General features: G+C 42.8%; 1 protein-coding gene across 15 annotated transcripts in view; it reads right to left on the reverse strand.

The window, feature by feature from the left end:
- The window catches only part of RIC8B (RIC8 guanine nucleotide exchange factor B), a 119,208-nt gene extending 106,910 nt beyond the window's left edge, over positions 1-12,298 (reverse strand). For 8 of the 15 annotated variants that reach the window (XR_002481696.1, XR_002481693.1, XR_002481695.1 and 5 more), the window contains exons 1-2: positions 11,756-12,033; positions 1,523-1,570 (exon numbers count right to left, since the gene is read on the reverse strand). Coding sequence is in view for 8 of the 15 variants with exons in the window: in XM_008053575.2 (XP_008051766.1) it covers positions 1,523-1,570; positions 11,756-11,839 (132 nt within the window). In the remaining 7 variants the exon portion in view is untranslated. Of the gene's footprint in view, positions 1-1,522; positions 1,571-11,154; positions 11,257-11,755 lie in introns of all 15 variants that reach the window. The other 7 variants (XM_021710209.1, XM_021710206.1, XM_021710213.1 and 4 more) reach the window with 4 other exon arrangements.
- Positions 12,299-14,780: the final 2,482 nt, after the last annotated feature.

Here is a 14,780-nt window from a genome sequence, read left to right on the forward strand (position 1 = left end):
ATTAGTGTTAGAGATTTACATGGAATATCATGGGAATGTTGAAGAGGGATACTTTACCCTAACCAGAATGCTAGAGGAAACTTGCTAAAGGAGATGACCCAGAGGTGAGTAGGGATTAAACAGATAAAAAAGAGGTGTACAAGAGGGAGAGGGCATTCTAAGTAGAAAATATGCAAAGGTATTAAGTAAGAACAGAGGGAATATGTATGTGTGTGTGACTGAAAACATTTAATAATGCTAGAATGCAAAATACAAGAGAGAAAAAGGTAAGAAATGGGATGCAAAAGTAGGCAGGGATCAGGTCACTGAGCAGCTAATATGCCATGTTAAGAAGCTTTAGCTGGGTGTGGTGGTGCACACCTGTAGTTTCAGCTACTTGGAAGGTTGAGGCAGAAGGGTCGCCTGAGCCCAGCAGATTGAGGCTGCAGTGGCCATGAGAGTGCCACTGCACTCCAGCCTGGGTGACAGAGTGAGACTCCAACTTAAAAAAAACAAAAATAAAGAAGCTCGACCTTTATTCTGTAGGCAAAGAAAGTCACAGAAGGATTTAAAGGCTGAGGATTATATGGCTAGATTGCTATTTGAGATTTATGGACGACAATCAACTGGAAAAGCACATAACTGGAAAACGAAAGAACAGTTAGGAAACCGATGCAGTAATCAGATGAAAAATTGAATCAGGGCAGGGGTTAAGGAGAAAATGAACAGAAGAAACTAGAAGAGGAAAATGAGCAGGACATAGATATTAGATATGGGGATGGAGGTGAACAGAGAAATGATTTCAAGGTGCTATGAACCCACTAACAGCAAAGTACTAGATTCAAACTGTTTTTCCAGCAGCAGTGATAGATTTACACTGATCCTGTCATTTCTCTTATCTGGTTTTGACATTTGTGAGGCCAGGAATAGATATATGGAGTCTAGCTAAACACAAAAGCAGAAAGGTTGAGCTTATCCTCATCATGCTTCAATCAACTAAGTAAAGCAATCATAGGCAACCTGACAGGCAAGCGTAAGTGTTTATATCTCTGAGATATCCTCTCCTATAATTCCTCCTCAATTAGTGAGTGTCTTGACTCCATTTTTTTCTATGCCTATGAAGTCAGTGACCTATACAACTATTAACAACGCAAACGGCCAGCATAGGGAAGGATATGTGGTTGAGGCAAAGGGCATCAACAGCTGCTTTCCCAAAACTTAGCCCATCCTGGCTTTACAATATTAACAATGCATTTTGGGCAACCTGAAGTCCCACCACCAAAGTCAATCTTCAGTAGCAAGAAGATCTGGAGAGTCTCTTCCGAACCTTCTCACTCCCAATTTATGAAAGTCTAATGGTCCTGCAGGGTCCGAGCAGGAAGGAGGTGTGTGTAACCCATACTAAATATAGCACCTCTCCTTCTCAGGGTTCTTAAAAACAAACTGAAGGGCAACCAAAAACCAATCAACAACCATTAGATGAAAATATGACCACGGCTTAGAATGAATGAAACACACACACACACAGTAAACCAAGGCTTACCTTTCTTTTATCTTCATCTGTTGATTCAAATTTGAAAGTAGCCCTATGCTGAGGGTGGAAAAAAAAGGAAACAAAGTCATTTTAAATACAGATTTTTAATTTTGGCTGTTTAAAAATACATGAAATAATGTCCCTATAAAAATGTTGCCTTCCCATATCTCAATATTCTTGTTAAAGTAAGACACAGGCATATAAGTAAATAATTATAGAGCAAATAATTATAGAGCAAGGGGAAAAGACAACAGCAGAAATACATACAAAGGGTAGAGGAGAACCAAGCTACTAACTGCCCAGGAAAATCTGAATGGTTTGCTTGAAATATAGAGCATTTGATATTTGAGCTGGACCTAGAAGGATGAATAGGAGTTTGCCAGAGGCAAATGGAATGCACTCTAGGAACAAAAACAAAGGCTCATATGTGTGAAACTCTATGAAATATTCATGAAATAAATAGCTCCGAGAGACTGAAACACAGGATGCATATTTGGGGATGGGAACATGGAGGAAGATGAGAATGGAAAAGGAGATTAGAGAGATTTGGAAGGGCCTTCCAATGTTACTGAGGAATATATACTTTATTTTTCATATGCAATAAGAAATTATCAGAGAATTGACAGTTTGGTGTTTTAGAAAAGTAATTCTGAAAGATTGAGTGTTTACTAGCTGTGATCCTGAGCAAGTCAATTCTCTGTAACTGGGTTTCTCATCTGAAAACAGGGAGTATCTAGTTCACAGAATGATTGAGGGTTTGAAAAGCTAAGCCATATAAAGCACCATCTCAGTGCCTGACACATAGCAGTACTCAGTAAATATTAGGGCTTTAATGATGATGATGCCAGTGACATTGAGGAAAAAAACAACTGGAAGGTAAGAGAGTCATGACTCTGGAAATGACTGGCAATACTATATTTTCCACTCTGAAGTTGAAGTAGAACAGAATGGAAGACAAAATAAATTGGCTTACTCACTGTCACAAAAGAATGGTGGTACTGAAAAAAGAGTACAGAATTCCCCACTCTCCTCTCAAGTTTTATTCAGAAGAACCAAGTACTCTTATAAATCCCAAGCCTTCCTTAAAAATAAAAAAGTAAATCTCTGCTGAACATCTCTCTACTTTTCCTTTTTTATTTCTCTCAATGGCCACACTGACAAATATTTACTGGCAACCCGTCAGAAGTTAAGTATACTAAGTACTAAAGATACCATCATTAGAGGTGGTTCTGCATTGACAGCTCTATAAAAACAGCAATTTTTAAAAACAGCAATTTTTAAAAAATTAAATGAGATGGAGGAATGTTGACAAAGAAGTTCTGAATGTAAGAAATGGTCAGAGGGAAGACTTACAGGTAAGAGATATGGCTATTTGAGAAAACCTAAGGGAGACTGCCTCAAATAACGGATACAAAACAATTAAAATGGGCAAAGTCGAATGGTAAGGAAATGGATTTAAAAATTTATACCCTAATTGGCAGTAGGGTATAAGCAGGGGAAGCAGGAGAAGACTATGAGGGAGGTGTGAATAGCATTCTCAAAGAATATTTTTGACAGTAGCTCACAGGCCAGATCAAAGGAGAGCAAGATTAAAGACATAAAGCCCAGTGAGGAACGGGTATCAATAAATTCAGGTATAATATTGCTGGTGGTGGTATAAATGGACACAAACCTTAAAAGGTAAAGTGATTTGGCAACATATATTAGATAAAGGGCATAAAGATATTCATACCCTTTGATTCAGAACTCTTACCCCTAGGAATTTATCCTAAATGATCATTCAGAAGGAGAGAAAAATATATGTATGTCACTATATTCACTGCAGTGTTATCTAATTTGTGAAAGAAAAAAAGAATCAGAGTATCCAACAACAGGGAACAGATGAAATGGTGTGCATTTAACAACATTCTATTAAACATATCATATCCATCTAATAGAATATTATATAGTGATTTTTTAAAAAGATGGTTTATCATTGGTAATATTTTCATAATGAAAAGGGAAATTTTAAAAATAAAGGATAAATAAAAAATGAATTAATGAACAAGGAAGGGAAGGGAGGACAAGTTGTAAATCTGAGAGCTGTATTTAGGAATTTGTAGAACTCAGGTTTAGTAAAAACTAACATTAAAGACAAAGAAGCACCAGACATTAGGCTAAAGTTGTAAACTGAAGCTCAGTAAGGATCAACACAAATGAAAATAACTGCACTAAGAAACCAACACAGTCTATTTTTTTTTTGTCATTATATGTGAAATACCAATTCCATAAGTTACCTGTAATAAATGCACCTAGTTGTTAATATAATGATACTTTTTCTTGGCATTTATGTTAAGGGGATAGAAAAAGAAACTGTCTTTTGGAAAGACACATTAAATTTCTCTTTTAAGGTGAGAATTTGGAATAGTATTAAAGTCTAATTATTGTGTTGCTTTTTAAACGCAAGACTAATCCTGTCATAAAACCAAAACATTTTTTTAAAAGGCTTCAAGATCCCTGTCTAACTAGCATGAAGGCTTAATTAGAAAATATACTGGTATGTGAGGCACTACAAATTGAATTTTTTTTTTTTTTTTTTTGAGTTGGAGTCTTACTCTGCTGCCCAGACTGGAGTGCAGTGTCATGCTCCCGGCCAACGCAGCCTCGACCTGCTGGGCTCTGGCGATCCTTCCACCTCAGCCTTCCAAGTAGCTGGAACTACAGGCATACACTACCACCGGCTAAGTTTTGATTTATTGTAGAGACAAGTTCTCGCCAAGTTGCCCGGGTGGGTCTCGAACCCATGGGCTCAGGCAATCCACTTGCCTTGGCCTCCCAAAATGCTGGGATTACAGGCCGAGCCACCAAGCCCAGCCCAAAGTGAATTCTTAATGTGCCAATCTATTTAGAAGCTCAAACCTCTAAGATTATTTGGATCGAACAGATGTTGGTTTCTATAAGGCTGGCTTCTTTCATCCAACTTAGATAACACCTAACCTATTCAGTACCCCTAACACTTATTTGCTCCCTTTTCTTAGGCTGACTGAGGGGAAAGGGAACGAGCATTTCTGGCTATAAATGCCTATCTAGGACTGTTAGCCAACAGTCAACCACCTTACCTACTTTATAAGCTTAATTTCCAGAGAAACAGGAATGAGCAGTAAGTCAAATATAAAGAGTAAAACCAGTGTTCAATTTAGAGACCAAGGAAGTTACAACAGCTCAGTAACATACCATATTCAATAGGAGGACTCTCCACTGTAGATTTTATATCCTGTGAATAGGCTCTAAAAGAGCAGGCTCAGAAGCCAGACAACTCTGAATTTGGAGTCCAGTCCCACTGCTTACTAAGTGTAACTTGGAGCCGGGCTCGGTGGCTCAGCCTGTAATCCCAGCGCTTTGGGAGGCCAAGGTGAGTGAATTGCCTGAGCCCACAGGTTCGAGACCCGCCTGGGCAACTTGGCAAGCCCTCATCTCTACAATAAATCAAAAACTAGCTGGGCGTGGTAGCGCATGCCTGTAGTTCCAGCTACTTGGAAGGCTGAGGCGGAAGGATCCCCGGAGCCTAGCAGGTCAAGGCTGCGGTGGCCGGGAGCAGCCACTGCACTCCAGTCTGGGCGACAGAGTGAGACTCCAACTCAAAAAAAAAAATACAACAAAACAAAAATAAATAAATAAAAGTGTAACTTGGTCAAGTTATTCGACTTTACTACCCATCAAATTTTCCTTATCTTTGTATGACACTTTGCACATAGTAGGTGTTCACTGGCTACTATTGTTATTATTGCATAGCCTATAATGTGTTGTCTGGCTAAATACTAACATACCAGAGAACTAGGAGTTAGTTATTTCATAGATTTCTGAAAATACACTCAAACAGCACTAACACAAGGAAATAAATCTAATTTGGGTGGTGTGTGTTATGCTGTGTTTCATGAAGAGAGATTATTTCTAGAGCTAAAAATCAGTAACATTACATAACTCAATCTGGAAATGAGAACAAGGTATAACAAAGGAACAGCCCACTAGATATACTCCTCTGCAAAAACCTACAGAGTGAACTCAACGAGTCAGAGCTTAACCTCAAAAGTGGAAAGCAAAAAGTACCCTTACACAGTCCAGGATATTTATTCAAATATCCTATTCAAATACCCTATTCAAATGTAGAGGCTATATTTATAGAAATGTCCCAATATTAGGTCTCTATCAATCAGGTTTTTCTAGCACATAAATGAAGACCTCACTGCTACCAGTGTGGTTTTCTTCACCTATGAGGACTCCTCTTGGAGACCTACCCAACTGCCTGTATTTTAAATAACTTTTAACTAACTTCATTTGGCCATAAATTTACCACACTTCCAAAATGGAATCCTTTTGGAACTTGCTATGTGGTAGTCATATGCCCAGATAGCCTATATGGCTGCCAAACCACTGCTCTTGTTATCATTATAGTTGATGAACCTAAGTCTCAGTTTCTTTACCTATTAAAATGAGGGGGCTGAACCCAATTAACTTTAAGGTTCTTTCTAGTCTAAATACCCTGTGATTCAGGGAATCATCATACTACTGTATACCTCAGAGCTCTTGGTTTGTTTGTTGTTGATAATCATGATAATAATGGCAACTAATCTCTCTACTAAATCTGTTATCAGGAAGAGTCCCTGAAGGAGGAGCAAGAGCTTGGACAGTCTGGACTAGAACAATATATACTTTCTAAAATTAACAGTTTAATCTACAACTAAAGTGGAAGTGAGTAGGGTCCAATCATAGCTAAAGGAAGTACAGTTGGCCTCCCCTATCCATCAGTTCCATATCCATGAATCCAACTAACTGTGGATCAAAAATATTTGAAAAATAATTGTGTCTGTATTGAATAAGTGCAGGCTTTTTTTCTTGTCATTTCTCCCTAAGCAATACAGTATAACAAGTATTTACATAGCATCACATTATATGCAGTATTATAAGTAATGCAGAAATGACTTGCTGGGAGTGGTGGCTCATGCCTGTAATCCCAGCACTTTGGAAGGCCGAGGCAAAAGGATTGCCTGAGTTCAGGGATTCGAGACCAGTCTCGACAACTTGGTGAGACCTTGTCTCTACAATTAATCAAAAAATTAGCCAGGTATGGTTGCGTGCGCCTGTAGTTCCAGCTGCTTGGAAGGCTGAGGTAGAAGGATCACTTGAGCCCAGCAGGTCGAGGCTGCGGTGGCCGTGAGTGTGCCACTGCACTCTAGTCTGGGCGACAGAGTGAGACTCTGACTCAAAAATAAAAAAGAAATGACTTAAAGTATACAACAGGATGTGCACAGGTTATATGTAAATGCTATGTTATTTTATACCAGGGACTTGAGTATCTGCAGATTTTGGTATCCACAGGAAGTCCTGGAACCTCCATGGGTACCTAGTTATGACTGTAGCATACTGCTCCTGAAAAAAACTTCTGTGTTCAAAAACACAGAACAGACAGAATAAAGGCAACATGGTCCTGCAAAAAAAAGCCTGGATATAGAATCTGAAGACCAGATCTGCCACTTCTTGGCTATGTGCCCTTGAGAAAATATATAGAGTATTTCAATCTCTCTCCTAAGTTTTAACATAAAAGGATTATATGTGATGACGCATGAAATGTGAAAGTGTTTAGGATAATATATAGTACGTAGCAGGTACTCAATAAATGTTAACAGGTGAACTGAAAGAAGGGAAAAACAACCACTCCTCCTATTTAAAAAAAAAAAATACTCTCCTATGCTGAGTCAACTTGCATTATGCCCTTGACAAACAGACAAGTTTTGTTCTTTCTGGGACAGATAGATCTTTCCTCTCCCCAAGATAACAAGAGTCATTGAATGAAGCAAGAAGGCTTGGAAATGATCTCTATAATACTGTAGAAATTAGATGATTTCTAGAACCAGATAGATGGCTCTGAACATAGATGTTTTGGTATCCATTAGAGAGAGAAAGGGAAGAACTGCGCATATACCCAAATTTTCATGTCGTGATGTCAACTCAGTGCCACTTATTTAATTCCTGCCTTTTTTGTCCAAGACTAACAGTTATGGGGTGCTTCCTCAGTGGCAGGTACTGTTGTAAGTACTTTACACATAAAATTCATTTAATCCTGACAACAACCCTGTGATATAGGTACTATTATCATGCTCACTTGGCAGATGAGGAAACTAAGCCACAGCAAAGTTAAGTAACTTGTCCTAGAGTCACACAAATCATTAAGTTGAGGATCAGAGTCCAGGTAGTTTGGCTCCAGAGCTTGTGCTCTGACCACACGACCTCTTGAGTACCTTGATCATTATGATTGTAATTTACTGAGTGAGTGCCTCCTAGGTGCACTGTGTTCAGTGTTGGCATTATACTTCATTTAATTTAATCCTCACAGTTATTTAAGAGAATGGTGATATTATCCCTATTTTACAGATAAGGCAACTGAGATTCAGAGGCTTAAAAGAACTTATCCACAGTCATAAAGCTAATAAATGGCAGAGTTGAGGTTTGAACCAAGGTTCATCCGATGCCAAATTTCACCTTTTTTCTACTAAATTGCTTTCTTTCAATAACTGGCTTTACTGGAAAAATAAAGTAGCATAAAGAACCTCCCCACTCCTCTCCAAAAAAAATGACCCAATCACCTGCTTGTTCTGTCTACATTATTAAATTTATCTCTTGGTTGTACTTCCTCAATGCCTCACAATCACTTCTTTTTTTTTTTTTTTTTGAGTTGGAGTCTCACTCTGTCACTCCCGGCCACCACAGCCTCGACCTACTGGGCTCTGGTGATCCTTCGCCTCAGCCTTCCAAGTAGCTGGAACTACAGGCGCGCACTACCACGCCTGGCTAATTTTTTATTTATTGTAGAGACGAGGTCTCGCCAAGTTGCCCACGCAGGTCTCGAACCTGCGGGCTCAGGCAATCCACTCACCTCAGTCTCCCAAAGGCGCGGGATTACAGGCTGAGCCACAGAGCCCGGCCACAATCACTTCTTATTTCAAACATTTATCAAATCCATTTTTTCCAGATAATGAAACTGAAAAACATGGTATTCAGTTAGTTTTTGGAGATTTCAAGCTCCATATGCCACAGAACTGGGCAATTTAATTCTACCTCCCCATTCTTACTGTCTGATTTCTAGAACCAGATAGATGGCTCTGAACCATGATCACACATCCCCTCTCTATTCATCTTCCCCCAAAATCTCTCCTTTTGAGGAGCAAAGCTCACTGAAACATGAAGCTCAGCCACTTTCTTTGTATTACAACCAGCCCTTCAATAATCAGCACTAAGCCGGGCTTGGTGGCTCAGCCTGTAATCCCGCGCCTTTGGGAGGCTGAGGTGAGTGGATTGCCTGAGCCCGCGGGTTCGAGACCCGCCTGGGCAGGTGAGACCTCATCTCTACAATAAATCAAAAAAAATCAGCTGGGCGTGGTAGCACATGCCTGTAATTCCAGCTACTTGGAAGGCTGAGGCGGAAGGATCGCTGGAGCCTAGCAGGTTGAGGCTGCGGTGGCCGGGAGCGGCCACTGCACTCCAGACTGGGTGACAGAGTGTGACTCCAACTCAAAAATAATAATAATAATAATAATAATCAGCATTAAATATGAGAGCTTTCTTCTGAGAGAGCTGACACAGTTCACATCAAGTCAGGCACTCTTAAGCTTGGCCTCCAAATTACAAGTGTTTGGAAATCTTCTACAGTACTTCAGGATATCACCTTAAACAATACGCATTGGGCAAAACAACTTTAAAAACATTCTCAATGTGAAAAAGGGGAGCTGGTGTTATCCAGGATTTAGCTGTGACAGCACTTGACCAGAAGTGGTAAGTGGAAGCCAACCTGGAGGGAGATCAAGGAGAAAAGAAAAACTGGAGGAAGCAAATCTGGAGCCTAATTAGTTTAGCCATGAAGGGAAGGAGAAATATTGAAGGTGATTAAGATCCACCTGAAGGTTTTTTCTTCCCCCCTCCCCTATAGAAAAATATTCCTATTTATTGCTGGGCATCTGACATATAATAAGTGCTTAATAAACACCAGTTGATTCGATACAGTGGCCAAGTTCTCTGTTGTTTTTCTTTCATTTGAAAATCAGGCCAGGCTTGGTGGCTCAGCCTATAATTCCTGCACTTTGGGAGGCAGAGGCGAGTGGATCGTCTGAGGCCGCAGGTTCAAGACCAGCCCGGGCAACTTGGCGAGACCTTGTCTCTACAATAAATCAAAAACTTAGCTGGGCATGGTGGCATGAGCCTGTAGTTCCAGCTTCTTGGAAGGCTGAGGCAGAAGGATCACCAGAGCCCAGCAGGATGAGGTTGCAGTGGCCGAGAGGCATGCCACCGCCCTCCAGCCTGGGTGACAGAGTGAGACTCCAACTCAAAAAAAAAAAGAAAGAAAGAAAGAAAGAAATTCAGTTTGTAGCTGCCTATCTTTTCTGGAAAACGGCTATAAATCAGGTTAAATGATTATGATCTCCCCAATAAGTACACTTATGCATTAAATGAGTTTCTTCTAAGTTTGGCAAATAAGTTCAATAGTAAAGCATATCAGAAAGTGAAGAAGCTAAGATATGAATAGTATAGAACTTATGCATCATCACGAAGGAAGCAGCATAGTATTGTAGAAAGAGCACTGGGCTTAGAGTCAGACAATCTATATTCAAATCTCAGCTCCAGGCAGGCATGGTGGTTCAAGCCAGTGATCCCAGCAGTTTGGGAAGTTGAGGCGGAAGGAGTGCTTGAGCCCAAGAGTTTGAGACCAGTCCAGGCAACACTGCAAGACTTTGCCTCTACAAAAAATTAAAAAATTAGCAGGGCATGGTGGTGCATACTTGTAGTGCCAGCTACTCGGGAAGCTGAGGAAGAAGGATTGCCTGAGCCCAGGAGGTAGAGGCTGCAGTGAGCTGTGATTCTGCCACTGCACTTCAGGCTGGCAACAGAGTGAGAGCCCAGTTGAAAAAACAACACTCTGTTCCATTTCTCAGTAGCTGGAACTACATTATCTTCTTAAATTCTCCTCACAGAGTTGTTGGGAAGATTAAACAGGAATGAAGGCTCTTCATAAATATTGTGTCTTGTTCTTGAATTTTTTCCACCTAGCACAGAAATAGCATATGGGCAGCTCAATAATACAAAATGTATGAATGCAGTGGTGGGCACATAGCAAACACAGAAGTGGATACTATGAACTGAGGTAAATAAAAGGAAGAAAGATGTTATAGCTAGGGTGTGACTTGGTGTTGGGTGTGTGTTCACAGAAGGGAGTAGTCAGTCATTCCAATAGCCTTCCAAACCAAAGAATAGAGGTGTGGCATGCTATCTTTTGAAGTAAGTATGTAAAATTCTTGGAAGGAAAAGCAATGAAGAACTAACGGTTCTTGGAAAGAGATTCAGAGAAGTGACTGGGATTTATAACAAGATACTACTTTACTGCCGAGTTGTAAAGTGGAAAGAATAATGAATGGACGGTTTGAAGACCTAGGTTGGAATACGGCTCCAAATATGACCTTGGGCAAGTTACTTAACCTATCTAGAGTCTCAATTGCAAAATGTAGATAATACCTCCCAGGATTGCTGTCAAGATTAAATGAGATAATGGATAGGAAAGCTGTTAATGCGATACAAATAATAGGCATTATTAGGAGTTAGATTCTCCACCCACTTACAACATAATATGTCCATGACCTTGGGCGTGATTTCAGTTCTTTGCACCTCGGTTTCCTCATCTATAAAAGGGGGAAGATGATACCATCTACCCTATAAACACTCTGAGGATCAAATGAGACCATACATGAGACATCAACGCCTTGAAAGTCGTACAGTGCTATAGGTAAAAAAAATAAACTGCCATCGTGGCGGATACATTTTATGCATGTCAAGGGCCGTGTTTATGCAGAGAAGCACGTATTTTTATGCTGTACAGGTGAGGAAGCTTCGCACGCATTTATGCATCCAAGAGTGGGGCACAGGACACAGACGCACATCTACGGATTCCGGGGGTGTGACTTGCCCGCTTGGGAGGAGGACCGGAGGACAGGCTGCTAGGCCAGGAATAAGAGGAGTGGGCGCTAGAGTGGGGGCAGGGGGATGCAGGATGCACGGACGGAAAAGGCTGGGGGCACAAACACGCATGCCCAAGCCGGAAACGTTTTCTGGGGAGAGCAATGCGCATCCCCGGAATGAGGGGGGTGGGGAAGGATGCAATGTGCAAGCACCGCGGGCGGCCCGGGGGTGCGATACCGCACGCCCGGGGCCAGGACGCTTTACCTTGTCGCCGTAATCCCTCAGGACCCGCTCGATAGCCCCCGCTTCGCCGGCCCGGACGATGTAGAGGGCGCGCTCCTCATCCATGGCCGCAGGTGCGGGGGAGCCGCGGCCGCTCTGCGCGCCCAAGCCGCTGCCTCCAGGTAAACGCCTCGCGCCCCCGCTCGCTCGCTCCTTCCCAGCTTCCTTCCTTCCCTCCTTCCCTCCCTCCCTCCTGCCTCCAACCCGCCAGCCTCCGCCCGGCCAGGCCCGACGTCACCGCCCCTCAACTTTCACCCCGCGACGTCACGCTCCCCCAGCGACCGGCGCCTCGCGGCCGCCCCCGACAGAGCTCGGGGCTCGGTGGAGGCCAGGCGAGCGGCCTGAGCGGTGTCAGGCCTCGGGCCCTGCTGGCTTTCCTGCCCTTCCCTCCTTTCGAGAAGCGTCCAGTCTTTTGAGAGGGATTTCGCAGACAGAACTGTTCTTCTCTCCTGACCCTCCTCTATGAATCATTCTCCGGAGCGGACGAGAGCAACCCGGCTCTTCCCCGCCCATCTGGGAGCCAGCAGCTAAGTGGACTACAGTTCCCTGCATGCAACGGGGTCATCCCACCCTTCCATCGAATGTGCTGGCCTGCCGATTGGCATGCTGGGATTAGTAGTCACCCCGCGGGAAAGACTTCCCGCCGAGGGCATGCTGGGAGCTGTGGTACGGAGAGGGCCGGATATGGGAGTCCGGCGGCCGCCTGAGGCCAGCGAGTGGGAGACCGTTACGGGGAGGGTCTAACCCTGTGTCTCGGTTCGGTGCCTGGAGCCACTGACTGTCCTGCCTTGGCTGGTGGGGTCGGCGGATCGTCGCGGAAACCACCACCTCTTGATGGGAACTGTCAAGCACTGGTTTAATCCCCCCCCCCCTTTTTTTCCATTTAGCGGTTTCGGGCTCTGAAATTCCTTCCTCTCTTGTTCGCAGTCGCGTTCTGCTTTCAGCGACGGTAATGTGGGACATTGAAGGTTATCTGAGCGAAAGGGGACTCAGCGATTTTTTGCCTCAGTGCCAGTGTCTGCCATGCGTCTCGTGCCCACGAGGCTGCAGGCTCTGTTCGGTGTCTTCCACGTAGCCTTGAATTCTCACAACACAGGTGTTGTGGAACCAGAAGGAACCCGTCTCGTTTGGGCGTCCCAAGTCACAACCCCGCCAGTAAGTGGGGAAGTCGAGGTTGGAAACCAGACCTTTCCCCGCCCGTGAAAGTAATACTGAGACCGTGGTGGGGATGGAAGGCGTTCCCATTCTCCCAGTGTGGATTCTGTACCAGGCCCGGCATTCCGTGCTTCACCTGGGTTAGTTCACGCTCTCAATCTTTCGCGAATTCATTCAACAAATACCGTTTGAGAACCTGTGCAGGGCGAACCACTGAGCGATGCAGGGTGGATGTAGTGGGCCCCAAATAAATTCCCTGCCTTCATGGATCTTCCGTTCAAGCAAGCAACCGTATGAGGGAGACCCTATTATTCTAAGGTTAGGAAACTGGGTCTTGGAGGGGTTAGTAGATTAATGTATCCGAATTCCAGGTTTTAGAAACGGAATTTGAACTCAGAGCCCCTGCTCTTTCTGCCGTCCAGGGTTTTTTGGTAGAGAATGGGTAGACTCTCCACGTGATTCCCAGTTTTCCACTCCATGCAACTCTTACCGTCCTTGGTGCCTCTCCTGCCAGTCTCTCCCTCGAGCTGTGCTGAAGAGGCACTAGAGGGGGCAAAAATTTAGTCATCTCATAATTGAGTTTCTTCTGTGCTGTGCTAGATAGTCTGCTAGACACTGGGAATTTGGAGATAAAAACAAACATGGAACCTGAGCTTATGGAGCTTTTGGTCTTTCTGTGTATTATACTTTCCACGCAATAAACCTTTATTGAGTCTGTTTGTTGATCCAGGCATTGGAGTAGGTACTGTTGTCCATAATAAATTAAGTTAGATTTTAATTCATTTCTCGAAAAAGCACACTTCCTAGAAAGGTCATGGGTTAACTACGTTCCTAAGGTAACAGTAACATCTTGCACTTATTTCTAACAGTTTAAAAACATTTTAATATTTTATTGTCTCAGTGGATCATTGGGGAAAAGTATTGTTCCCACTTTATAGATAAGAAAACAAGTAACAGGAACTGGGACTCAAATTGAGAGCTGTTTACAAAGTATGTGGTTGCTTCTCTGTGTCCAGTACCTTATTAAGTGCTATTTGAGTAATCGTATATTTATTTTTGATGTAAGGGTTTCCCGGAGAGGAGATAGCAAGCGTAGAGTATATTGTTTCAGTAGCAATGTTTCTCTTAAAGAGAATGTCTCTTAAACATTGCCAGAACCAGGCTATGTTTTTTAGGCTCTAATCTTGTACTCCTAAAAGAAGATTTTTAAAATGTGAAACCATCTGAATTAATGACTTGAGAAATTGTAAGGAATATTTGACTCTAATTCAAGTCATCTTTTGACCACTGACAAAACTCTCGTCCCAGAAAATCAAGTGGCTTGTCCAAAGTCAATAGCCTAGACTAGCTGAGTTCTTGGGCACTACATCACTTTACCGCTTTGAACATAAGTTAGAGGATACTTTCAGGGACTAAGAGACTCTAGTCTAGCTCTGACTCCAGTTCCTGGTAATGCTGGGGTGTTACAGTACCAAGGAAATAGGATTTAGAGCCTGGTAATCAAAGCAACACAAATTTATTCACAAGTCATGGCTCTTAGACATAGGAATATGGTAATTCTATACATATATATGGATAGTGCTTTTCTCAAAATAGCTTCACATAGACTACCTGATTTAATTCTTGTAATAACTGAAAAATCCAAGGTTGCCGGGCTTGGTGGCTGAGCCTGTAATCCCGTGCCTTTGGGAGGCTGAGGTGAGTGGATTGCCTGAGCCCACGGGTTCGAGACCCACCTGGGCAGGCGAGACCTCATCTCCACAGTAAAATCAAAAAATCAGCCGGGCGTGGTAGCGCGCGCCTGTAGTTCCAGCTACTTGGAAGACTGAGGCGGAAGGATCGCCAGGGCCCA

The sequence above is a fragment of the Carlito syrichta genome, unplaced genomic scaffold (genome assembly GCF_000164805.1).
Source record: "Carlito syrichta isolate Samal-C Ts95f unplaced genomic scaffold, Tarsius_syrichta-2.0.1 Scaffold288311, whole genome shotgun sequence".
In the NCBI taxonomy this organism is placed as follows: domain Eukaryota; kingdom Metazoa; phylum Chordata; class Mammalia; order Primates; family Tarsiidae; genus Carlito; species Carlito syrichta.